This window comes from Rhinolophus ferrumequinum, chromosome 7 (assembly GCF_004115265.2).
Source record: "Rhinolophus ferrumequinum isolate MPI-CBG mRhiFer1 chromosome 7, mRhiFer1_v1.p, whole genome shotgun sequence".
Classification (NCBI taxonomy): domain Eukaryota; kingdom Metazoa; phylum Chordata; class Mammalia; order Chiroptera; family Rhinolophidae; genus Rhinolophus; species Rhinolophus ferrumequinum.
The window spans coordinates 63119630-63147233 of record NC_046290.1 but is presented as its reverse complement, the minus strand read 5'-3'; the positions used below and the strand labels follow the sequence as shown (position 1 = coordinate 63147233).

Sequence of the window (27604 nt, the reverse complement as noted above, 5' to 3'; positions counted from 1 at the left end):
GTCTCTAAAATCTCTTTAGAATTTATTGAATAATTTGGCTGAGTGGTTTAGTCATCACAAAATCCAGATAGCAGGCTTATTATATATTTGTGGGAAATAATATAGTATGTAAATTCAACAAACATAGGAGTTATGCATTTGCTTTCCTATAAAGAGTAGGATAATACTCTACTTTCAGCATATATGTCATAAATGATAGTTTTGAAAGGAGCAAGGATTGCAAATACTGTAGGGTCATTTTAAAGGGAAAACATCAGAATGCAGTTTTGGAATCTTTCTGGGATTCAATCAAGCAAGTACTACATTTCGGAGCATATTGTCTACAGACATCCAATCACTGGTGTACTGAAATACATTCTCAAAATGGATATGGCTCTAATGTTAATTTATTTCAAACAATTATCATCTTTGGGAAATTCTATATTCCACTATGAAAAGTAATGTTCTAATTAAATAAAATATATATGTGTTGTATATTAGCTTCCTATGTTGTAAAGAAATAGATTCTTAACTCAATATGTAACTTAAATAGTAATTTTTAAACTAATTGTATTAAAATGGAACTAATATGGACAGAATACAGAAGAAATATGTTATATATTTTCTTCATATAAAATACTGGAAGTGCTTTTGAAAGGCTATTTTGGAATAATGCTTAGTGGACTTGCTACAAATTTATGACTGCAAATGTGAAGTAGACACTCGACACTGCCAGGCAATCCTATTCCGCTTTCTAATAAAGTCAATTCCTCTTAGACGTATTTTCATTCTTCTTCTCAAACCTCCAGAAATATCTCCTAGTTGATCATTTCTTCAAATACTTAATAGGTAAAACAAAATAAATACACTTAGACAAGGTCTATTTTGTCTTCCCACACCAAAATATGCCAACCTATATCTTTGGCTGACCATCCTCTTATGATGGCGCACATATTGCTACTCCACCTAAAGCCACAACTGCCATTTTGGCCCTGGATCCCATCCACTGCTCAGAGACTATTGCAATGATCTCTTTTCCCTCCTGTTCCTGGGTTTATTTATTTTTCCTTTTTACTGTATCATTCCCATTTGACATATAAGCATGTATATTAATACCACTCATAAATAAAGAAGCAAAATTCCTTTTTTCAATTTGTGTCATCCTTTACCTACTCCTCCATTCCCTTCACACCTAAAGTGTTTCTTCTTGTTTTAGGCTTTTCTTCACCTCGTACCGTCTCAATCCAGTACAATAGATTTTTATTCTTACTACTCCACTGAAATGGCTCCTATGAAGGTCAACATTTTTCCAAAGCTAAAGGTAACAATAATAATAATAGTAATAATAATAATAATAATAGCACCTTTATACTGCTTACTATGTGTCAGGCACTATTCTAAGTGCTGAATTTATATACACATTTATACACATTTATTAATACACATTTATTCCTACAACCACCTATGTAAAGTAGGTATCATTATAACACACATTTTATGAATGAGGACACTGGAAGGTTCAATACCTTCACAACGTTCTCACTGTGGGTAAGTGGTAGAGCCGGGATTTGAACCTGAAGCAGTGTGGTTCAGGATTTCTCCTCTGAACCACTACCCTCTTCTTTATCAATACCGTACTTCCTATCTCAGCAGGCACTTAACATGACTGACAGCATCCGACATGAACCACTTCATCACTAGGACTCTCTGAACCATACAGAGTTTTAAATTTTATTTTAGTCAAGAATTAGTTGTAATTTCTTGCTTTTGGGCTATTCTTTCTGAGTCTCATTTGCTGGCTCCGCCTCCTCTAGCAGCCCTTCAGAGGTTGTAGTTCTCCAGAGCTCTGCCCTCAGCCCTGTTTTTTACTCACACCCTGGGCTCAGAGCTTAAGATACCATCTCTCCACTGCTGACTCTCAAATGCTCATCTCTAGGCTTGTCTTCTTCCATGAGCTCCAGACTCACTCAGTCAATGGCCTACCTGACTTCTTTACTTTGATTTCTGAGAGGCATCTCAAACTTCACATTGGCCAAGATAAAACTACTGATTCCTCCCTCCACCCACCCCTGCAAACATCCCCTTCCTACAAGTCTTTCAAGCCTCAGTTAATGACAGAAAGGTCATGGAAAAATGCATAACTGTATCTGGTTAAAATTGAACAGATTCTCTTCGGAGTATTTTGGATTCCTACAGTCAATTTTTGGATAGGTGCCCAAAGCCTATGGGAGTGTTCTGGTAAGAGAGTTAGTGCCCATAACGCAGGAGCTGGTTTGCTGTTGCACAAGGTCCAGCCGTCTACATGCTGCAGATACAGTGAAAATATGTCCTTAGCCACAGCATCACAGCAAAGTTAGAGGGGACTGGGAATCAAAAGCTGAGAGTAGCTTTTGAGGTGGTAAGAATGTTTTAAAGCATTGCTTTGAGTCCTTTGTTTAATCCATACATTTTGAATCAGATTTTCCCATTTTATAAAGTGACTTCTCCTATTTTATAAAGACAGTCTGACAGGCAGAAAGTATGTGCTTTCCCACACAAATCTGTCAGTTCACTCTCTTTATGCACCACCCCCACCTATGGTTCAAATCTGAAAACTTTCTGAAGCAGAGAATGCTAGTCAGGTGGAGGCAGTTTGACGAAAACATTAAAGTGAAAATTCGCCTTAAACCTACATTTATCTGGAATCCTAAACTGCTGGATAGATAAAGAGCTCTGAGGACCCAGGTTGGGTACACAAACAGGATAGTACTCTTACATTTGTGTATATGATCCTTAAATCCTTTTCTCCTTCATGCATATGACATGGAAGAATGCCTCAGAAAACCCTTATTTGTACATTGCTGCATGGCTTTATTCCAAAAGATCAGACCTTGTTATAATCCAAATTCTTTCTTGGAAACCAAAAGTATAATCTTGTTCTGAATGGCAAATTCTGCCTCTCCTGAAGAAGCCCAGTGATGTCGTCAATGAAAAGAAGTGACAAACATTTCACATGCAAAGAGGTGTTTTTCTTGCAAACCTCAGGATGGATGTCATCTCTTAAAGGAAAAGTATTTTCTCTTCGGAAATACACTTAATGGGTCTTCAGGGACATCTAAACTTTGGGAAAAACCTGCAATGAGACTAAGCTCATAAATCTTGTTCATAGTTGTTCTTTTCTAAACCAGTGGATTAGAAAAACCAAACTTTTACATATTCTATTTCCCCACTTTTTTAAAGAAGAGAGGCTAGTTTAGCTTTATTTTTTAATTTGCATAGTTAATACATGCACATGGTACTTTGCTCAAAAGGTATTAAATGACAGTGAAAATTCTCTTTCTTATACTGCATTTTATTACCTAGTTCTTTCAACTTCTAGGCATGTACAATACTGTACTCTAAACTCTTAAAGTAACACTAACATAAATCACTAAAACTCTGAATATACTTTATACTTTTAGAAGAACATGTACTGTAATTATATAACTAATGATATCGATTGAGGATAATAATAGACATTAAAAGAAAAATTTTAGCTCTTAATAAGTATTTCTTTCTTATGGAAGTATTTATATTTCCATAATGTTTATTGCATCTTACATGTTCTCTGCTAAGTATCTCATTTCATTGATTCTAAGATAAACTTTTTATTTCACATTTTCACATTTCAGAAATTAAAATGTTTCTTGTAATTGTTGGCATCTTACAATTATTTGGCAGTGTTTTTATTTCTTAATGGCACACTAAATAAATAACTGTGTATCTTAGATTAGATGAAATATATTTTGACTCATTCTTTCTTGAAAAAATGATAAAATAAGTGAGGAGGGGATCGCTAGCTCTTTATTTAGACCTCCAAATAAAAATTAAAATCATTTTAAAGTTACTCCTAATCATGAATTACTTTTAGACTTTGGGCTATGGTATGATGTATATACCTATCATTTTTTAAATATACCGTGGTTTCCCCAAAATAAGACCTAGCCGGACAATCAGCTCTAATGCGCCTTTTGGAGCAAAAATTAATATAAGACCCAAGGTGCAGAAATGGTATCGTCACCTGTATTGACATATGGACAGGAGATTTTTTTTCCATGAGACATTATAGATGGGAATCCAGTTAATAGTGTTCTACAGTGTTATTTTACGTCATTTGTTTTTAAAATGTTTGGCCTGGCAGGTACTGAGGTACAAGAAAGACCAAGACAAATCAGATGTGATGCTTCCTCAGAGCTTGGGTGTATTAATATAAATAAGCAGTGTGCAAATAGCTAGAAAAACAAGTTAAACAGGTAAACAGTGCCATACAAGGTACAGCAATAAAGAGAAAGACATGACATCCATCAGAGAAAGATAAGGAAAACTTCATGAAGAAAGTATTCCTATAAAACTGATTAAAAATTAACAGGAAGTTAATGAGTTATTTGCTCTCAATTATTGGAAAAACCATTTCGTTGACGTTTCATGTTCAAATTAGTTGAAATAGACCCCTTTCCAAGATAATAATGGTATTTTCTGTATGTATAGTTTTAAGTCAGAAGTTCTGTCAATACAAAAATGCTTTCTCGTCTTGTTATTTCATGAGTATGACAAGTTAACAGAAGTGAAATTGCTTAAGGGTTTGAGAGTGTCAGCTATGTGAGCAGCACCTGAGATTAACCAACTATAAACTAAGCTGAAAATAGATTTTTGGTGTGGTGTGAAGTGAAGGATCTCAGACTTGGTCATCCCATCTGCCACGGCTGTGGTAGAAAGTTTGTGGGACTCCGTACTTCCCATTTATTTCAAGCCTTTGTTCTTCACATGCCAGTGAATGGAATGCACCTTCATGGTCACAGTTCCCAGTTTCGTCCAGAATCAGCAACCAGCTCCTCTACTCTTCTCCTTGTTTTCTTTTAAGAAGGCATCACAATCCTAGTTACTGTAAAAACAGGTGCAAAATAGACAATAAACATTTCCATTGGCATTTAAGTCATCATTTGAACAAAGATTTATTGACCATAGGAGATTTATACCTTGTGTATTTTTTTTTAATTAAAAAGGACACACAACTTTAATTTTAGTCAGAACTTTCAACATCTGAACATGTTTTAGGACCTTATTTTTGGCGGATTGTAAAGTGTCTTCAAAAGAATCTTCCATATTATACCAGGAATGGATGCCTTATTTTTCCCCTTAAAAAAATAATGTGTGCTCTCACATAGAGCCTACTACTGGGGAAGAGGTGTTGTTTCTCTGAGATCTTAAGATACAGAGTCCCAAGGACATATCCTTGGATTTCAGAAACTTAAAGAGACATAATTGACAGCAGAAATCTGAAGTCAGGTTCTATTGCAGTAAATCTGATCACCCACCATAGTGATAGAATAAAAAGTCCTTTTAAATGCTCAGCTTGATCATAAGAACGTCTAACTTTTGGCTGAACTTAGTTCAGCTTAGCCAAGTGTGATCTTGGGAGCAAGCCAGACAGAGGAGAAATTTAGTAATAAAATTGATATATTCCATGCTACATTTATTGTCATCTGCTACCATCTGGATGTCTGGATGTCTGCTTTACCCATGTGTGGGGACAGAGCCCCAGAGAGCAGTTTCCAGGCTCTCGGCCTCATGTGGAAAGGTGCTGGCTCAGGTAGTGGATGGCCATCAGCAGTGGCTGGTTGGCCGTCAGCTGTAACCATTGAGCCATTGGCCACTAATATAACTCTCGTGGCTACGGAGGGAAGTCGAGGAGAGAGGAGGAGACTGAAGGAGAGTGGAGGAGAGTCGGTCGGTTGGCAGCAAAGCAGACAGCAGGTCGCACGTCGTGTAAACCCAGCCTCCAGTGAGACCATAGTGGTGTGACTTCCCTACCTATGGCTCCGTGGGTGTTCCTTTTTGGCCTAACCATATCCTGCCTTCTTGTGTGGGGAGTGGGACCAGAGACGCCGCAGGCCTCCCTACATGACACATGGCGTAGCGAGCAGGGTCTCCCGCAGGACACCATGCATGTGTTTAGTAAAGTCATTGTGGCACTTAGGGTTCTGCTAGTGGCTATTAAAAAACAAACAAACAAACAAACAAAAAACACCTCAAAAGTATCAATAGAAATTTATTTCTCACTCACATAACATCTAGTGTGTGAGCTTTCCTGGAATCCAGGTTTTCCATTTGGACTGTGATATTCTCTCGGGGTCTCGGAGTCATCTGTGTTCAGGCAGAAAGAGAAAGATAAAGGATAGAGAAGACACAGTCTTCTTTCATTCACTTTGGCTAGTAACAGACACACACATCTCTTAGACTTACATTCCACTTTTAAGATATGGCCCCATCTAGATGTAAAGGTTGCTGGAAAAGGTAACTGGCTGGGCAGCTGCTTTTCAGAAAAACACAAAGAAAGAGTGGGTAAGTTTGCTGGATTCACAGGATCTGTAATATGGCAGAGGTTCCACAAATTTTCTTAGCGAGTAAGCTGTCTGCACAGTGAAAGTTGATCACCCCAGGTTAGAGAAGATGGTGTGAAAATCCCAGTGGTAATTTGTTTTTGCAAAACTGTGTTGATTTGGGGGAAATGTTTCATGCCCACTAGCTGAGTGTTGGTAAGAATTCCTTGAGAGAGACAACTTAGGGTATCACAGTAACAGACACTCAACCCGTCTACCACACACAAGTTAACGATTTACAGTATTTGTTATAGCAGAGTCTATGAATGGTTTCTCTTGGGTGATTCTGTGAATCCAGTAAAGCTAACTACTATGTTTTTTTGTTTTTGTTTTAATTTTGCATATTCTCTTTCTAAAAGGAAATGGGAATTTATGCAAAAGTACTTCTGACTTGTTTTTCTTGTCTGCAAACATTTGAGCTGATGAAGTATTGATATAAGGAAAGTCTTCTGACAAAGGTATTAACATACAGCAGAATGTAATGACTAAGAACTGTTGGACTCAGAGACACAAGGTAGGTATGTAAGAAATAGCTCCCTCGTTAGTCAGTAAATTTGTCTTCTGATCTTATTTTCTGCCTATGTGTGACCCTAGGCAAGTTCTCACCATCCTCAACTGGTGTAAAGTTAGACTTGAACACTCTTTCTGACTCTTTCTGTACTATTTTTTTCCCCAATCTATAGTTTAAAGACTGGAATTTATAAGGAATGAAGTCATATTCTAAAGAGTTCATTATGTAAGGCACAGCCTGAAGGGTTAAGAGTAAAGAGAATATGGTTGGCATATCAGTCACTTTGCTTGGTGAGCAAAAAAGTCCCCATCTTCTGAGAATTTGTATTTAGAGAAAAAGATATTTAAAGTAAAAGTGAATCTGATAGTGACCTTATTATCATCAGCCAGTTTTTTTTGGGGGGGTGGTTTAGAATTTTATTGGGCCTCTTAGCATTGTAAATTGACTCTAGCTTATATTGTTCTTATTTTTCTACTGCTACTCTTGCTTTTGCTTAAAGAGTGCATCCTATATTGGGAATTAGGTGGGTTTTTGTTTTTTGTTTTTGGTGTTAGGAGAAAACTAAGTGGTCAAGACTGAATGTGTTGAATGTACACCCCTGAATTCTGGATGATCTATGGGAGCAGCTGAGACTCCTGAAGGTAAAATGTCATTGATCTCAGAGTATATGTTGATTAGTTCAGACTTTGGTAAATTTGTAAATATACTGAACATGTCCGTATCAGGTAATGCTCATATGTTTGGCATCAACTAGTTTTACAATGAAAGCAATTTTACTTCTGTTGAATACCACTTTTCTTTTGTAATTCTTTTGAATGTCATGTTAAGTATTTTAATTTTTAAAAAGTAGCATCTATCACATAGTAGATACTGAACAATAGGTAGCTACTTATTGTTTCTACCTATTAATATTTTTTCTGGATGTTCATCCTTTCAAGGCTGTATTGATTCTTTTGAATCTTTTAAGCCCTTGCGAAGATCCCTTTACAAATATTCATTAGCATCCACTGTGTGTGAAGGACCTTATTACAGGTATTTGTGCATATTATGACACATAAGAAAACGCATCAGATGGTGCAAAAAGGAAAGGTGTCTGGATAGGGGGTTATTTACCAGTTGTTAGCAAGGCCAGCTTTCCTTTATGATAGATGGCATCACTGCTATGAAATTGATTTGATTCAAAGGCTGCTGCGATGCATTATTTAGTCTACAAACTTTACAAGCTGCATAGGTCTTTGAGATTCCAATGTAACTTTCCATCCCCTTTGCTTTGTCCTTTTAAAATCTATTACTGGCTTGTGTTTGAGCCATAACACATTAAACTTGCTGGTACTCATTAACAGCTCGCTGTGAATTATTTTGTGAGGTTGTTCTGTGCCAGTTAGTAAGGTGTGTCAAGGCCTGGGACCTAGCTGGAGGGAGCTGCCTTGACTTTTAGCAAAGGTTCTGGGTTTCCACCTGGTCCTTCTCGTGGGTCCAGCATCAGGTTGCCATCTCCCATAACTATACCTAGAACAAAGCACTTGAAGAGAGAGTGAAAAAAATCCCTTTCCTTTAGAGCAGCTCAGTAAGGCTCAGTCTTGAAAGAAATTGTTACTAGGAGACTAGAGAAAAGAAAACAAACCCCCCTATAGTGCACACTTAGGTTGGTTTGGCTAATTCCTTTACCTTGACTTAACCATGTTATTGGAACCCCCAAATTTCCTTTTGGTACAGCCATTCATATTGCTTCTGAATGATGAGGCTAAATAGACTGACAGTTGACTGAAGTTTACCTAGTCTTATCCCACCTGAAGAAATTGGCTTTTTAGGCTATGTACTAGCATATCTTTCTTTCCTGCTTAAGACTTGTGAATGATCAATCCTTGGGCAAAAAGAGAAAAATACCTTTAGTATTTGGAGAACTTTCCAGATTAATGGCATTGAGGGACACATGGCACCTGAAGAATGTTGTAACAAACCTGAGAGCTCAGAAAAGTTAGGGCTAAAGTCAAACTTCACTTCCTTACTTAGGGTTTGCTGTACATGACAATCTTTGTATTCCTACCAGATTTATTTCTCTTTTTTTCATTTTGAACAGATTTCATTGTAAATTTATTCATTTTTTAATTTAATTTTACTTTTTAAATTAAATTTATTGGGGTGACAATGATTAGTGAAATTACATACGTTTCAAGTGTACAATTCTGTCATACATCATCTATATATCATATTGTGTGTTCACTACCCAGAGTCAGTTCTCCTTCCATTACCATATATATTTTCTGTAAAAGTTATACGCTAATTCTTATTTTTTTATTATGACCTACTTAAAATACTTCAGTAATAAAGTGATACTGTTCATTTATAAACAGTGAATAATGCTAATATAAGATCTTTGGAAAAGGTCTCTTTTTGACTCAGCTTGAAGATCTCATCTATTATAGTTTTATGAAGGGTATTACTATATTTTTAGGAGGAAATGCTACTCTTCCTTCATTAAAAGCACACGCTTTGAAGCATCTCAATACCGTGCCCTCCAGAATACCTGAGTCATAGTCTGAACTAAGTAAACGTCAGTTTGGAAAGGTAATCCCTTTCCTCATGCATTTTTGGATTGAAAATGAGTATTGATGAATTATATCAAAGTAAATTATTTAAAGTACAAAACTCTCTAATGAATTCCTAAATGATTGTGTCCTCATGCTTCATGCTGTCTCTGGGTTTATTCATTTTATCTCCATCATAATCAACACTCAACTATATTTAGTATGAGTTTATTTTTCTACAGTGTTATTTTTGGTGCAGTCAGCGTTGAATAAAATATTTACTATGGTGTTTTAGAATACTGTTTTTGGATGATAAATGTTCTGCTTCTCAGAATAGCTCTTCAATGATAAGTTTATTCATTTATTATTAGTCTGTAAAAATACACTGCCAGTTTTATGCTTTTGAAAGCACGCTTACCAATTGGGTGTTATTCCCTTTCCTTGCCCTTCCAAATGACTGTTCTGGTCCAGTGAGACAGAGTCAGAACAGACATCCAGCATCTGTGCTTTCCAAACAGCATGTGGCTTTCGAAACAGCACGTGTCCTACTAACCTGCAGGGAACCTCTAAATCTTAGGTTTACTGCCAAGCACAGAACTCCCATGAGGTCAGCTGCTGTGTTTCACTCACACGTATAGTCCTAGCACCTAGCACAGGGCCTGGCCCTCAGCAAGTACTCGATCAATGTTTGTTGAATTGAAGTGAATAGAAATACAGGCAAGTTAGTCAGGACTCGTTGATTTTCAAGCAAAAGAAAAGCCAGCTCACAACAGCCTGAACTAAACAGGAATTTATTAGCTCAGGCATCTGAGATATCCAGGGATGCACGTGGCTTCAGACCTGACTGGATCCAAGGGCCTCCCTGGTGTGATCAGAACACCGTGCTTCTCCCGTTCTCTCTCTACCCTTGGACTCCACTATTCTCTGTATTGGCGGGCTCCCTGCAAGTGGAGGCAAAGGAGACCTCCCACAGCTTCAGACTTACGTTCCTTAGACAGCTGGCCAGCTCAGAGAAGTGTCTCTGCTATAGCACAAGTCCTGGTGTGACCCTCTGAATCCAGTGACCTGCCTTAGGTGGCCTCACCATCCCTGAACCCATCACTTGCACAGGGGAATAGTGTATTCTGGACAGACCTGGGTCAGGGATAGTCCACTTCTGGTCAGTTCTCCTAAAATTGTGTGTTCTACAAATGAGGTGTGGTGGTTCCCCAGAAAGATGCCTGGAGGTGGTCACCACCCCAGGGAAATGTTACATAACAAAGAGTGGTGAAGCAGCTGGCCACAAATAACAAATGCAAAATAGACTGTAAGTTTGAAACTAGATTAACTTCCTTCCAATGGGCTGTATGCTTCTGGTAGACTTGGTGATTTTAGGGACTCAGTAATAGATTTAAGCCTCCACTTGGAGTTACTGGGCCTTTAAACCTACAAGATGTGGTGGGAGAAAAGTATTTTCTCTCCTCAGTGTGGAGAGTATTAAAAGCTTAATCATCGTATTTGTCCTGGATGTTACGCACATTGCAGGCAGAATTATTTTTCTCTTCCAGATAAATCATGCTGGAGCAGATGCCTCCTAGAACAAGTTCTATTCAGACTGACATTTGTTCCTGCAATTCCTGATGATAGCTCTCGTAAGAGACAATTCCTGACTTCCCTCTGAGCAGTGTTCCCAGGGCGACACCCTGCTGGGAGCAGCTCCCTGCCTTTCCATTCTTCTCATAAGGGTCCCTGGAGTGTAGAGGTGACTTGGCAAAAGTCCCTAGGGTTCTTTTAAAATGTTCTTTGGGTTAGAAGTGCTCACATGCAAACTGATTCCTATGAAATGTTTTGTGGGTCCGAGAGTTCCCCCAAGATACGACAGACAAACCCTAATAATGACCCCAAATTCCATGAGAAAGCCCCTGTCTGAGTTATCACTATGCTGGAATCTCCTTATGAGGTAGTACCTTAGGTTCGGGAGGTCAGGCCAAGTAGAAGCAGAAACTTGCTATAGAGTTATATAAAAAACTCTTTGAATCCTAACAGCATACCTTCACTTCCTCTTTCTCCCCTTGGTTTGCGAATACAAGATATACTTTCAAGTTGTCTGGGGCTCTCCATTATTCCTGACATATTACTTTCTGGTGACTTGAACGCACAGTGTTTTTTGTGAATGTCTGAAGAAATCGTAAGAATTGAATGTCTGAAGAAATCTTTCCAATTAAGAATATTGGAAAGTAAGTTTCTGCTATAGCAGAATACAGTAAAATTTCAATGAGTTGTCAAATAATCTTTTCATTATATAGAGATGTTGAACAAATTTATATATCAGTATGCTACTCTTACTTCATGTTATGAATATTTTTATTTATTAGAAAAAAATCAATTAACCTTTTATGATGGAATATACAGTTATACCAAATAATAGTTTTATTTATATTTTATCTATAATTTAATATTCTTAACATATTTTTTAAAATTAAAGTTTATTGGGGTGACAATTATTAGTTAAATTACATAGATTTCAGGTGTACAATTCTGTATTGCATCATCTATAAATCCCATTGTGTGTTCACCACCCAGAGTCAGTTCTCCTTCCATCACCATATATTTGATCCCCTTTACCCTCATCTACCACCCTCCTCCCCACTTACCCTCTGGTAACCACTAAACTATTATCTGTGTCTATGAGTTTTTGTTTCTCATTTGTCTTGTTCTTTTGTTGTTTTGGGTTCATATACCACATATCAGTGAAACAATATGGTTCTCTGCTTTTTCTGTCTGACATATTTCGCTTAGCATTATACTCTCAAGATCCATCCATGTTGTCACAAATGGTCCTATTTCATCTTTTCTTAACGCTGAATAGTATTCCATTGTGTATATACACCACAACTTCTTTATCCATTCATCTATCGAAGGACATTTTGGTTGTTTCCATGTCTTGGCCACCGTAAACAAAGCTGCAATGAACATTGGAGCACATGTGTCTTTATGGATAAATGGTTTCAGATTTTTTTGGTAGATACCTAGGAGTGGGATTGCTGGGTCATATGGTAATTCTGTTTTTAATTTTTTGAGGAACCTCCACACTACCTTTCATAGTGGCTGCACCAGTCTGCATTCCCACCAACAGTGTATGAGGGTTCCTTTTTCTCCACAGCCTCTCCAACACTTGTTACTATTTGTCTGGTTGATGATAGCCATTCTAACTGGGGTGAGGTAATACCTCATTGTGGTTTCTATTTGCATTTCTCTGATGATTAGTGATGTTGAGCATTTTTTCATATGTCCTCTTTGGAGAAATGTCTCTTCAGGTCCTCTGCCCGTTTTTCAATTGGGTTGTTTGTTTTTTTGTTGTTGAGTTGCATGAGTTCTTTGTATATTTTAGATATTAGCCCCTTATCGGAGGCACTGTTTGCAGAAACCTTCTTCCATTCAGTTGGTTGCCTCTTTATTTTGTCGATGGTTTCTTTTGCTGTGCAGAAGCTTTTGAGTTTGATACGGTCCCATTCATTTATTTTAGCTTTTACTTCCCTTGCCTTTCGAGTCAAATTCATAAAATGTTCTTTGAACCCAAGGTCCATAAGTTTAGTGCCTATGTTTTCTTCTATGCAGTTTATTGTTTCAGGTCTTATGCTTAAGTCTTTGATCCATTTTGAGTTAATTTTGGTACATGGTGACAGATAGCAGTCCAGTTTCGTTCTTTTGCATGTGGCTTTCCAATTCTCCCAGCACCATTTATTGAAGAGGCTGTCTTTTCTGCATTGTATGATTTTTGCTTCTTTGTCAAAAATTATCTGTCCAGACTTATGGGGGTTATTTCTGGGTTCTCAATTCTATTCCATTGGTCTACGTGTCTGTTTTTCTGCCAGTACCATGCTGTTTTGATTATTGTTGCCCTGTAGTACAAGCTAAAGTCAGAGAGTGTGATACCTCCAGCATTGTTCTTTTTTCTTAAGATTGCTTTGGCTATTCAGGGTCTTTGGTGGTTCCAAACAAATCTGATGATTTTTGTTCTATTTCTTTAAAAAATGCCATTGGGATTTTGATGGGGATTGCATTAAATCTGTATATTGCTTTGGGTAATATGGCCATTTTAACTATGTTGATTCTTCCAATCCATGAGCATGGAATGTTTTTCCATTTCTTTGTGTCTTCTTCAATTTCTTTTAAAATATCTTGTAGTTTTCAGCATATAGATCTTTCACATCCTTGGTTAAGTTTATTCCTAGGTATTTTATTCTTTTTGCTGCAATTGCAAAAGGAATTGTTTTTTGTATTTCTTTTTCTGAGATTTCATTGTTAGTATATAAGAATGCAATGGACTTTTGTACATTGATTTTGTAGCCGGCAACTTTACTGTATCCATTGTTTCTAATAACTATTTGGGGGAGTCTTTAAGGTTTTCTATATATAGCATCATGTCATCTGCAAAGAATGACAATTTAACTTCTTCATTCCCAATTTGGATGCCTTTTATTTCTTTCTCTTGCCTGATTTCTCTGGCAAGGACTTCCAACAGTATGTTGAAAAGCAGAGGTGATAAGGGGCAGCCCTGTCGTGTTCCTGAATGTAGAGCAAAGGGCTTCAGTTTTTCACCGTTAATTATGAGATTGGCTGAGGGTTTGTCATATATGGCCTTTATTATGTTAAGGTATTTTCCTTCTATACCTATTTTATTAAGTGTTTTAATCATAAATGGATGTTGTATCTTGTCAAATGCTTTTTCTGCTTCAATTGATATAATCATGATTTTTGTCCTTTATTTTGTTTATGTGATGTATCACATTAATGGATTTGTGGATGGTGAACCATCCTTGTGACCCAGGGATGAACCACACTTTGTTGTGATGAATAATCTTTTTAATGCATTGTTGTATTTGATTTGCTAAAATTTTGCTTAGGATTTTTGCATCTGTAGTCATCAGAGATATTGGTCTGTAGTTTTCTTTTTTGTGTTGTCCTACCAGGTTTTGGTATCAGGGTAATGTTGGCCTCATAAAATGAGTTAGGGAGTACTGTCTCTTCTTTAATTTTTTGGAAGAAGTTGAGCAGGATTGGCATTAGATCCTCTTTGAAGGTTTGGTAGAATTCACTAGTGAAGCCATCTGGTCCCGGACTTTTGCTTTTGGGAAGGTTTTGGATAACTGATTCAATTTCATTACTGGTGATCGGTCTGTTTAGATTTTCCAGTTCTTCATGGTTCAGGCTAGGAAAACTATATGTTTCTAAGAACTTGTCTGTTTCTTCTAGGTTATTGAATTTGGTGGCATATAGTCCTTCATAGTATTCTTGGATGACCCTTTGTATTTCGGTGGCTTCTGTGATAACTTCCTGGTTTTTATTTCTGATTTTGTTAATTAGTGTCTTCTCTCTTTTTATCTTAGTGAGTCTAGCCAAGGGTTTGTCAATTTTGTTAATCTTTTCAAAGAACCAGCTCTTTGTCACACTAATTTGTTCTATTGTCTTTTTGTTCTCTATTTCATTTAGTTCTGCTCTGATTTTTGTTATTTCCTTTCTTCTGCTGATCTTGGGTTTCATTTGTTCTTCTTTTTCTAGTTCTTTAAGGTGTAACGTGAGGTTATTTTTTGGGGGTTTTTCTTCCTTCTTGAGATAGGCCTGTAATGATATAAATTTCCCTCTTAACTGCTTTCGCTGCACCCCCAAAATTTTGGTAGGATGTATTTTCATTGTCATTTGTTTCTGTGTATCTTTTGATCTCTCGTATAATTTCTTCTTTGACCCAGTCAGTCGTTCTTTAAAAGTATGTTGTTTAATCTCCATGTATTTGTGTTTTTTTCTGCTTTCTTTTTGAAGTTGATATCCAATTTCAAAGCCTCGTGATCAGAGAATATGCTTGGTGTGATTTCAATCTTTTTAAATTTGTTGAGGCTGATTTTGTGTCCCAATATATGGTCTATCCTTGAGAATGTTTCATGTACACTAAAAAAAAATCTATAGTCTGATGTTTTAGGATGAAGTGCTCTATATATGTCAATTATGTCCATTTCATCTGATGTGTCATTTAGGGCTGCTATTTCATTATTTATTTTCTGTTTGGATGATCTATCCATAGCTGTCAGTGATGTGTTGAAGTCCCCTAGTATAATTGTGTTTTGGTCAATTTCTCCCTTTAGTTTTGTTAGTAGTTACTTGGTATATTTTGGTGCTCCCTGACTGGGGGCATAAATATTGATGACTGTTTGTCTTCTTGTTGTATAGTCCTCTTTACCATTATGAAATGTCCATCTTTGTCTATTGTTACCTTTTTAACCCTGAAGTCTGTTTCATCTGATATCAGTATGGCTACACCTGATTTTCTCTGGATACCATTTGCTTGGAGTGTCAATTGCCAGCATTTCACTTTGAGTCTATGCTTGTCCTTGTAGCTGAGATGTTTCTCTTAGAGACAGTATATGGTTGGGTTTAGTTTTTTGCTCCAATCTTCTACTCTGTGCCTTTTTATTGGTGAGTTCAGTCAAATTACATTTAGGATGATTATTGATATGTGAGGATTTCATATCATTCTGTCTTTAGTTTTCTGGTAAGATTGTGTCTCCATTGTTTCTTTGCCTTTTTGTTTTTGCCTATTATTTCTGTGTGGTGGTATTCTATGATGCTTTCCTCTGTTTCTTCTTTTATTACAGTATATATTTCAGTTCTGGATTTTTTTTTGAGTGGTTACCATTAAGTTTATGTAAAAGAAAGTTTGATATTTAGAGTATTCCATTTTCTTCAGGATGCTTACTTCCTTCATTCCCATATTCAGGTTCAGACTTTAACTCTCCCCCTTTTTATGTTTTGGTTGCCACAAATTGTCCCTGTTGATGGTGGTCAAATAGCCTCCTTTAGTATTTCTTGTAGTGCAGGTCGTGTATTAGAGAATTCCCTCAGCTTCTGTATGTCTGGAAAGATCTTTATTCCTCCTTCATATCTAAAGGATATCTTTGCTGGATATATTATTCTTGGCTCATAATTTCTCTCTTTTCAATAGTTTGAATATTTGGTTGCACTCCCTCCTGGCTTGTAGAGTTTCTGCTGAGAAATCTGATGATAATCTAATGGGCTTTCCTTTGTAGGTTACCATCTTCTTTTCCCTGGCTGCCTTGAGGATTCTTTCTTTGTCATTGATTTTTGACAGCTTCAGTACAATGTGCCTTGGAGAAGGCCTGTTGGGGTTGAGGTAATTAGGTGTTCTATTTGCTTCTTGGATTCGAGGATCCAGTTCTTTCCACAAGTTTGGGAAGTTCTCATCGACTATTTGTTTGAATATACTCTCTGTTCTCCTTCTGGTATGCCCATTATTCTTATATTGCTCTTTTTTGATGGAGTCAGAAAGTTCTTATAGAGTTCTTTCATTTCTTTAAGTCTCAAATCTCTTTCTTCTTCCATCCATGTCATTTCCAGGTTTCTATCTTTGATGTCACTGATTCTTTCCTCCGTCTGGTCAACTCTACTATCTAAGCTGGTTATTTCATTCTTAATTTCTTCTATTGAGTTCTTAATCTCCAGAAATTCTATTTGGTTCTTTTTTAAAATTTCAATCTCTTTGGTAAAATGCTCATGTTGTTCTTTGATTGTGTTTCTGAGTTCATTAAACTGCCTTTCTGTATTTTCTTGCATCTCATCGAGTTTTTTCAGAACTGCAATCTTAAATTCTCTGTCATTTAAGTCACATATTTCCATATCTTTAACTTCATTTTCTGGAGACTTTTCACTTTCTTTCTGAGCTGTCTTGTTGCCTTGGTTATTCACGGCAATTAATGATTTATTATTTCTCTTCCTAGACATCTACAGGAGTGTGTTCTGCAACAGGTTGATAGGAAGAGGTCTTTCTTTTGTTTTCCAGTATGTGTTGGTAGAATGTTTTATTTTCTCTCCGACTGCCGCTGTTTTCTCTCTTTCACACTGTAGTGTTATGTTTTCTCTGTACTATTCCAGCTACTCACACAATGGGGGGGATTCCCTGAAAGGCAGGCTTCTCCTCTGTTAACAGTTCGCCTGAGTCATAGGGCGCCACCTCCCTTCAGGTGAATTCAGTAGTGGGCCTCTTCATCTTGCCTGTCTGCTGTGCAGGGAGTCCTTTGTGGAGTTATATGTGTTTAATTTGTTGTAAATTCCAGGGGAGATTTCCAGAGGCTCACCTCACGATGCCATTTTGATGATGTCCTACAATAGATTCTTAAGGAAGCTTTTTAAAAGGTAAAGGTAACTTCTAGTACTATTTTAGAAATGTTCAGTTCACTGTAGATCCTCTGTGAATCATCTCCTAGTACTCTGGTCATTCACTCCACTCCAATTTCACTGCGCCTTCTCACGTCAGTGTCTTCAAAGTTGTTTTTTCCCTTTGCTGGAGTTTGCTTCCTTCAATTATCTGAATGTTTCTCTCTCTCAAGTCTACTTATTCATCTCTTTTCCAGCTCCATGATTTAGTCTCTAACACAGATTTTAATATATGTTTTTGAATTATTTTTAATAGTAAAATACTTTAAATGGGTAAGATTGTCAGCAGCTCAGCAGTGCTAGTAAATACCAATCATGTCCTTCTTAACACTTATATCCAATTTAAAGTAGTTGGAAAATTAGAAAACTTTTCTTTCAGCAAATTAATTCAAATTTTGGCAAGAACCTTCTATTTTACACAGAGACAGACGTTCCTGTAAAATTTAAATGTAAGTCGTCATATTATCATTTAAATTCATACATGAGTACACCAAGACCCTCATGAGCATATGATTATTAAATGTGTAATGCTGGGTATGCCTTCTAAGAAATAAAGGATTCTCACCATTCCTTAAAATCAGTATAATAATAACCATTATAATAATAAGTATTATTATAATGATTATTATTATTATTTTGTTTCCTAGATTTCTTAGAAGGTTACTTGAGCCTCCACAAAATTTCATCTTAAAAGCAGAATATCATGCTGACTGTTACTTCTTTGTGGAAAATCTGATTTAGTACTATCACCTTTGTACTGTTTTTGTAGTCATTAATGGTCAAAACTGTTCACCAAAACAAAATAAATGGCCCTAGTAGACCAAAGAAAACACATGGCAGAAATACAGCTTATATCTCTTACTTTCTTTTAATTTATGAATTAATTGCAATATTTTAATTCTTTCTTTCTCCTCTGGTTAGTTTTCTCATTATATTGTTTTAAAAAATTTATCACATATATGAGGTCTGACAATTAAGTTTGCGAACTTGTTACAATGATGTTGCTAACTTTTTTTGATATCAGAGGGATTATTCATTATGAATTTGTACCGTTTGGACAAACAGTTAACCAAGTTTACTATTTGGAAGTGCTGAAAAGGCTATGTGAAAAAGTTTGATGAAAATGACCTGAACTTTTCTCCAACAATTCCTGGCTCTTGCATCACAACAATGCATCAGCTCACAAGGCACTATCTGTGAGGGAGTTTTTAGCCAGTAAACACATAACTATATTGGACACACTCCCTACTCACCTGATCTGGCCCTCAATGACTTCTTTCTTTACCTGAAGATAAAGGAAATATTGAAAGGAAAACATTTTGCTGACAGTCGGGACATCAAGGGTAATACGACGACAGCTCTGATGGCCAATCTAGAAAGAGTTCCAAAATTGCTTTGAAGGGTGGACTAGGCGCTGGCTTCGGTGCATAGCTTCCCAAGAGGAGTACTTCGAAGATGACCATAGTGATACTCAGCAATGAGGCGTGTAGAACTTTTTCTAGGAGGAGTTTATGAACTTAATTGTCCGCCCTTGTATATTATGTATGTTATGTATCACAGATATGTAAATCTATCACAGATACACACACATATACAAGTATATAACAAGTCAAACAATAAAAATAATAGCTAACGTGTACTAAGTACTTCCTATATTTTTCAGGATATCAACCTTAACTTCAGAGATAGTGAGGCATAGAACATGATGGTTAAGAGTAAAGACTGGAGCTGGACTGGATGGGTGCAAATTTTAATTCTATAATTTTCTAACTGGCTAAGAGTTGCTAACAGAGAGAATGTCTCAGGTATGAGAATTACACAGAATATATACAGCATACTGGAATGGATTGTTACAGGTCTATTTTTAGGAACATTTCAGCACCACTTGAAATAGCTTTCAAATATTCTATTTTTTCATAATAGATAATGGTAAAGGAGGTGCTTAGGGGATTTCAGTCATCCAAAGGAATATTATTTTTATATTAATCACATTTATAATCCTGCCTGTTTAAATGTGCAGTTGATGAGAGAGACTACAGAAACTAGGACGGATCACTAGATGATGAAGTTGATGGCTTAACTTTCCCAACCTAGTCAGAAATTTGATAATTGCTCAGATGTTTTTCTTGTGTTATAAGAAAACCCATGGTATCTATTCTTTAGTAGATACTTGTTTTTGTAGTAGATTTTGGCATAACAGCTAAATTTAAAACAGCTAACATAATAAAAGTGCACATTGTAATGTAGATGAACATAAACTGAATACAAATATAAAGCTTGAAAATATTGATCCACTAGTGAGGATTCCTGGTAAGAAGGGTCGCTGGGTGCCACCATCTTTGGGGGCTGCTTATGCCTGGGGATGCTCTTGCTAAGCTGAATATGGTATCCTGTAACAAAAAATATTCTATGTTTTTGATGTTGGATTTTGCTTCTTAGAACTTGTCACTGTGGATTTCTGTTTTCCCAAACTACCAAATTTTATGGGATAAATCATAACACAGCTTTTAATATATCATCTGACATTGAACAAAGTCTCAAATTGATGAAATTGAGAGCCACGGGGTTCAAAATAATCAACGTGGATTTTTGCTCATTTGGTTGGTTAACTAATTGAGTTTGGAAAGCTATTATAAGTTTGGGTTCCTTGAGCAACAGGGAAAATTGCTAACTTTCACTTCTGAAACTTGGGCAGGGGGTAAATCTAAATATGTTATGTTTGTAATGTAATTCTATTAAGCCCAGGTTATATAGTATTATAAATAGTTATCTTATTCCTTTTATAGTTGGTATCTAAGGCATTCATGTTGGTAATTGCACGCAGTAGATGCAGGAATAGAAATAGTACTCAGGTATGATGGAGAGGGTTATAGGAAGGGGTGGTCTACGGAGAAATTGGAGATCCCAGGAATATGGAGAAACTGGGGTCATATTTCATTCAGTACACCACTCAAATTTGAGTTTTGAAAGTTTTGTCCTATTAACCTATTATACTCATAGAACTTGATCCATTTCCCTATAACAACAGAGCATATTAATTGTGGCAATTTGCTTCCAATATATCTTAGCTACTAGCCTGAAACCCCTCTGGGAGCAGAACCTGGGTCTTATTACTTGGAATTCCTTACATTGGAGAAGTGCTGATGTATACAGAAGGCATTCAAAACTTGCTGAATAAGGTTGAATAAGTGAAGTGGTCTCATTTCACCCTTACTTAAATAGTAAGTGTATATTTTGATTGTTTTCTAAGACTGCTACATACATTAATTTCAAATGAAATCTAGCAATGGCTCCTCATTGCCTTGGAATAAAGTCCAAACTCTGCTTTATGTATGAGGTTTTATATGACTTGGCTCTTTGTACTTTCTTTCTCTCATCTATCAGATCCCTGTTGCTTGCCCATTACATTTTGGTCATATTTGGCATTTGCAGTCTCATAGATATGCCATACAATTTCACACTGCCCTATCTTTGTACTTGCTATCCTTTCTGTCTGGAAAACCTGTTCTCCACTTTTATTTATTTGATTTATTATAGCAACACATAATATAAAAATGCAGGTAAAGAATTTGCTTCTTTCCAAGGTATACAGATGCATTTGTAGTGTTTAGTGATCTCTTTGATTAGGATTTATTTTCTACTTTGTTGAAATAATTTTTTTTTTCACATCATGCATCTTTATTTTTTAAAAAATATCCAATTCAAGGAAACAGTGCTTTCACATACATAGGCAAGACATCTCCACAGGAAGACTGAAGGTAAGGGGACAAGATAACACATAATAACCTGTGGAAACAGAGACTTGTAAGGTGTCCAGGCAGGGCAGAGGGGAGGGGAGGGCTGGAGGGGCGCTGGGGTTGGACGGGGCCCTGTGAAGAAAGTGACAAGCAGGTGGAGAGGGGCAGAGCAGCAATTTTATCATAGTTTAAAGCCAAATAATTCTAAAAGTTCGTGTCCCATCCCCTCCCTCTGTTTTCTCCCTCTCCCGAGGCAGCCACTTCCAACTTTTGGTGGTTTTGGGGGTTGGAGTGTTTACCTCCATATCTCTAAATAATACACCTCAAATGCAACTTCTTGATTTTCAGTTCTTGAAATGGTGCTGACTTCCCACCAGCCCTGCCGCCCAACAGTTAAACTGACTAGCACGAGAGTTGTGTTTGAAGTGTCTTAACTGTGTGGATGATGTGCTTACCAATTGAGCTGCATAAAAAAGTGATTTCTTGTTCTGCACAAGTGTTTTTGGTGTTTCTGGAGTTTTTGTTCTGTATTTTAGTTTCCTGCGTACTTTACAAATTCACCCTAAACAATGCCGATTTTCTCAGGCTGTCCACATGCTCACGTGCATGGGGTGTTTTATGAATTTCATCTTCTCAGAGGCATCTCTCCTGGACCTGTAACTGGCTGTGCCTGCTGCACACATGCCACCTCCCCCTGAAAACCCCCTTCACTCGTCCATGTTCACCTCTTTTTTGATAAGCCCTCTCCTTCCCTTAGTGCGTGTCTCCTAGTAACTTCGCGGCAAAGTGGGCCCAGACAGTAAACATCTGAAAATATCTTTGTTCTGTATCTATGCTCCACTGACAGTTTGGATGTAAATTCTCAGAAAACATTTTTCCTTCAGCATGTGAAAGCATTGCTTCATCCCTCCCAGGGTTGTTGTGAAAAAAGCTAGTAGTAACCTTTTTTGTTCCCTCTCTCTTGAAAGTTTTAGGATCTTCTCTTTGGTTCCCAAGGTTCTGAAATGTCACTGTTGTGGAAATTAGGTGTGTCTGTTTTTGTCTGTTGTACTGGGCACCTGATGGTATGGACCCTTCCAGTCTGGCACTGCATGTCCTCGAGTACCAGGAAATCTTGAATTCTGAGTTTTATTTTTCTCCCTTCTGTTGTCTCAGGAACTCCATAATGATTCAGATATTGAGTCTCTTGGACTGATCTTCCTAGCTCTTCTTCCCTGCTTTCCATCTCTGATTTTTTATTCTAGTTTATCTTCCAACCGTTCTGTTGGTTTTTCGTTTCTGAGTTGTTGTGGTTTTTTTTTGTCCTCAGGTGTTCCTTGTTAAAAAAAAAAGTATCCTATTTGGTTTCATGGTTGCAATATATATTTCGAATCTCTGAAGATATTAATGATACAGTTCAGTTTTTATGTCTGCATAGCCTCTGAAGTTTTTTTCCTGTTTTGTTGTCTTGGACTCTCTCTTTTGTGTTGGAGGCTTTCATCAGATTCCTGGTGCTGCCTGGTTGTCTGCATGCATGGAAGAATGGGGCCTAACAAGCCCGTGGGATGACACTCTGTGACTGAATATAGCAGTCAGCTGTGTCTTCCCTCAGGGTCATCAGTCTGGATGACGGTGAGGAGAGGATCTTCAGCACTTGGCTGGTGGGGTCCCTCCCAGAGAATTCCTCCAGTCTGGCAGTAAGGACCTAGCTGCCAGTATCCTGGGAGCTAGCTGAGTGGGGAAGAGAACTGGCTTGGGGTGGTGGCGTATGTCTTAGCTTCCTGTATAAACTTGCCCTTTAAATTTCTCTTTTCCCACAGCTGGCCTTTGTGTGGCTCAGTCCAGAAATTGTCTCTCTATTTTACCTTTTCTAGTGAAAACCCTTGCAGACTTCTTCTTAAGTGGGGATGGATAGGTACTCAGCTGGGTGGTGGTGGTCAGGGGTGAGGGAGAGCCTGGCACTCTTAACTGCTGCTTAGATTTTCAGCCTACCTTCTTTAATTTCGTTCTACTCTGCTTCCTGAGCTTTTCTGCTCTCTGCGTCTTTGTAGCTTACCTAGTATAATTGGGGTTGATTCTTAGTTTTCCCAACTGCCGGCTTAGGATTCAGTGTGCTATGCCTGCCAAGTCTATGCCACCGAAATACCTGCTTTCCACCTTCCCAATTTGTATTGCTGTTCCTTCCTCTTTCATTTTTCTCTATTCTTATGGGCCTTAAAAAAAGTCCTTTCACAGCCATTTTAGTGGGTTTAAAGAGACAACAAGAGTGGATGATGGGTTCAATCCACCATCTTTTCTGGCCAGTCTTCCAACATGAAATTGGATTGTCAGGGAGAGGGGTGTAGAATGTAAGAGCCTCATTCAGGCAACAAATGCTGGTGGTTCTCTAGCAGCAGGCACTGGCCCTCCATACTGGACTCTTCAGGCAAACGTTTTCAATACAGTGGGTAATTAAAATCACAAATACACTAGATGTGGACATTTGGAGAACTCCCCCTCTCCCCCTTACCTGGACAGAGACGTTCAAGTTTTAATTGCAGCCCTTCAGTGTGGATTTGATTTCCTCTGCTGCCTTTTCCACAACAAAATTACGAAAACATTTTCTTGTATAAGTTTTGTTTTCAAACACAAAGATCTTTAATCTGCTTGTTGTTGTTTTAGGGTGGTGTGAGGGGGTATCGAATAGTTTTTCCCCAAATGGAAGCCAATTCATCCAATACTGTGTAGGGAAGAAGCCATTTCTTTCCTTTCTGAGTTGTCACAGTGTCATCCTTGTCATCAACTAAGCTCACCTGGGTTTTTAATAACACATCTTCACAGACCCCTGCCCAGAATCAGGATCTCTGGGAGTAGGACTCCCACCGTATTTGGAAAGCAGAATCTTAGAGCCTCACCATCAGGCTGGCCTGAGGACCAGCAACTTTGGTGAGATCTGGGAGCTTGGTAGAAGGTAAAGCTTATGGGAGCCACGCCAGACCTGCCTAATCAGAAGCCCAAGGTGGAGCCTAGCACTGTGTGTGCTCAGTAGGCCTCTGGGTGACTCTGATGTTGGCTACAGTGAGAATCACGAGAACTGCGCATGCGGTGAGGCCATGATGCTTAGATGACTACAGCACAGACGGGGGAGCTGTCTGGACAGTTAACGGGGAGCACTGACGCAAGCCTTGTATTCAGCTCACTTTCTCCAGCTGTTTTCCTGCCTGCTGTTGGGAGACTTGGTCATAGATTTGCATAGAGAGGACACATACATGACTGGTTAGGAAGTCATAGCTTCGCTCCTGGCTCCCTGCATACTGCTTAGGGCTTCTAGTGTGCTGCTTGAAGAGCCCAGGAGGCCCCAGCAGGGCCATCCCTTGCCCAGGGGTCCACCTCACTCTCTTCAGAGTTGGCTTTGGTGGGCAGGACACATACCTCTCTTCTTGAGGCCTTCGAAATAATTTTAAATCCAAAGAAATATGTGCTTATGACAAGACAATAAAAATAATAATACAGTCTTTATTAAGTACATATTATATGCTGGCACTATGCTAGCACTTTACTAGATTATCTTATTAATTGCTCAAAACAACACTCAGTGCCAAGTGGAGTTCATATCCTATTCTGCTGATGAGCAAATGAACACTCAGAGAGCGGAATGTGCTGAGGTCCACATAGCTGATAACAGAGCGGCCACTAACAGTGAACCATCTTCCCCTCCCTTACTCTAGTCCCATTTTCCTGAACAGTTTAGTTTATAGCTTTCTACACCTTTCTCTGTGTTTGTATGGTACACACACCCACACAACCCCCACTACTTCAGCTAGTTACTTTTGCTATATATTTTTTTTAAAACTTAGCTAATGAATTACCACCTCCTCACAGAACTTGCTCTGACCCCAACCCCTAATCTGGGTGCTGGGCATCTCCCACATTATCCTGAAAATACCACTTTCATTGATTGCTACAGTATCTCGTGCAAATACCATCTAATAATGGTTTGTCTCCTCTGCTAGCCTGAAAGCTCTGTGATGACAGAGACCAATCTTTTCTCTCTGTATCTTCATACTTAGCCTATTACTGGCATATCATGTGCTTATATTAGATAGATTAACTTATTCAACAACATATTTATACAACTTGTGATGTGTGCCTTCTAAAGGTCTGGTACTGTGGTAGTCACTAAGGATGGTAGTGTATCAGTTAGCTTTTGCTGAATAATAAACCACAATTCAACTTTGTGGCTTAAAACAACAGCCCTTTATTTAGCTCAGAATTCTGCAAGTTGGCATTTTAGCTGAGCTGTGCTGGACTTTTCTTCTGGTGCTGGTGTGCCTCACTCATGCATCTGCAGTTAGCTGTTGGGTCACTGGAGACTGGCCAGTGCTTGTGTCCGGTCCAGGTGGTTTCACCCCTAGCAGGTTAGTCTGGGCTTGTTCACATCAGCTAGTGTGTAAAAGCATGAGGGCCTCTTGAGGCCTATATTTGGAACTAGCACAGCGTTTCTTATGATGCCTCTTTTCATTCAAAGGAAGTGACAAGCCGGTCTCCATCTGACGAGAGGGAGCAGAAATTCCACTTCTTAGCAAGACTAGCCACAAAATCATATTGCCTCATCTGTGAATATAAGGAAGAATAAAAGATTGTCCCCTTGTTAGCAATTGACCGCATATGGTGAAAAAACCCCCACAGTTCCTGACCTAAGAGAGCATATGATCTAATGGACGAACTATTGTATTAGTTGCAAGGTCAAAAAAACAGCTGTGTTTTCCACCAACCAAACTGAAATTAGAAGCTATTAAATCCATTTATTTAGTTTTTGATGAGGGTTCCTTCGATTAACTACCTGGTTAGCCTGTTCGTGTATAATTTAGGTTCCCTGTTTTCATCCTCTCCATTGACACATCTGGCCCGTGGAAGGCATTCCCCCGCAAGAAACCTGGAAACTGCAGGAAGAGTGGAATCACCTTCGTTCTGACACAGCTTAGATCTGACTCTCGAGGTTCTTTCCATCTGCCAGGTGGACTTCTGCCTCCATCCACCCTCCTCTGGGCACACACACTGCCTGCCATACAGGCAGGACCAAGCTGATGGATGGACTGGGGACTTGGGAGGGCTGGCAGGGAATCACTGACACCATGGCTGTGGCTCAGAATCCCTATGAGGTTTGCTGTCCAGACCACAGATCACACGTCCAGGAAAATTGTTACTTTGGCTGAGAGCAGAGCCTCTAGGTGTGTGATGTGCACTGTGCTTCATGTGATTGAACCGAAAAGAAATAAGACATTCTCTCCCCTTATACGCGATTTTGTTTCTTGACAGGAAAAACTCCTTATCTTGAAGTAAGAGGTTTTTGTCTCATGGTTATAGAACTTTTTGAAATAAATTTATCTGGTGTGGATTTCTTGTTTATATTTTAATTTTTTTTATTTTTTTATTTTTTTATTTTTAATTTTTTTTAATTTTTTTAATTTTTAAAAATTCTAATTTTATTCCTTCTGTGTTTTTTTGGCATTTATTTTGTTTAGTGTTCTTTGAGCTTCGTGGATCTGTGGTTTGGTGTCTGACATTAATTTGGGGGAAATTCTCAGTCATTATGACTTCAAGTATTTCCTCTGTTCCTTTTTCTCTTCGCCTTCTGGTATTCCAGTTACACTATACATAGGTTACATTTTTCGTAGTTGTCCCTCAGTTCTTGGATATTTCCTCCTCGGTTTTTGTTTTTTGTTTTAGTTTGCAGTCTTTTTTATCTTTGCTTTTCAATTTGGGAAGCTTCTTTGACATGTCCTTAAGCTCAGAGATCTTTCTTCAGCCATATTTTATCTATTAATAAGCCTATCAAAGGAAGTCTTCATTTTTGTTATAGGGTTTTTAATCTCTGGCATTTCTTTTTGATTCTTTATTAGAATTTCTCTCTGCTTATCTTACCCATCTGTTCTTACAGGTTACCTACTTTTCCCATCAAATCCCTTAGTGTATTAATCATAGTTGTTTTAAATTCCTGGTCTGATAACTGCAACATCTCTGCCATATCTGAATGTGCTTCTGATGCTTGCTCTGTCTCTTTGAACTGTGATTTTTGCCTTTTAGTATGCCTTGTAATTTTTGTTGAAAGGTGGACATGCTGTATTGCGTAAAAGGAACTCCATTAAATAAGTCTCAATAATGTGGTCCTAAAGTGTGAAAGACTGGTGAGTGTTCTATGGTCCCATCGTTCAGTTTCAGTCTTTAGTGAGCCTGTGCCCCTGGGCTGTGGATTTTACAACTGCTTCCCAGTTCTCCTCCCTCCCC

The 27604-nt window shown here is 38.0% G+C and overlaps 1 protein-coding gene across 1 annotated transcript in view; it reads left to right on the top strand.

The window, feature by feature from the left end:
* MCTP1 (multiple C2 and transmembrane domain containing 1) overlaps positions 1 to 27604 on the top strand; it is a 492067-nt gene that overhangs the window by 114312 nt on the left and 350151 nt on the right. The window contains 1 exon segment of the mRNA XM_033110903.1: positions 1196 to 1300. Coding sequence (XP_032966794.1) covers positions 1196 to 1300 — 105 coding nt within the window.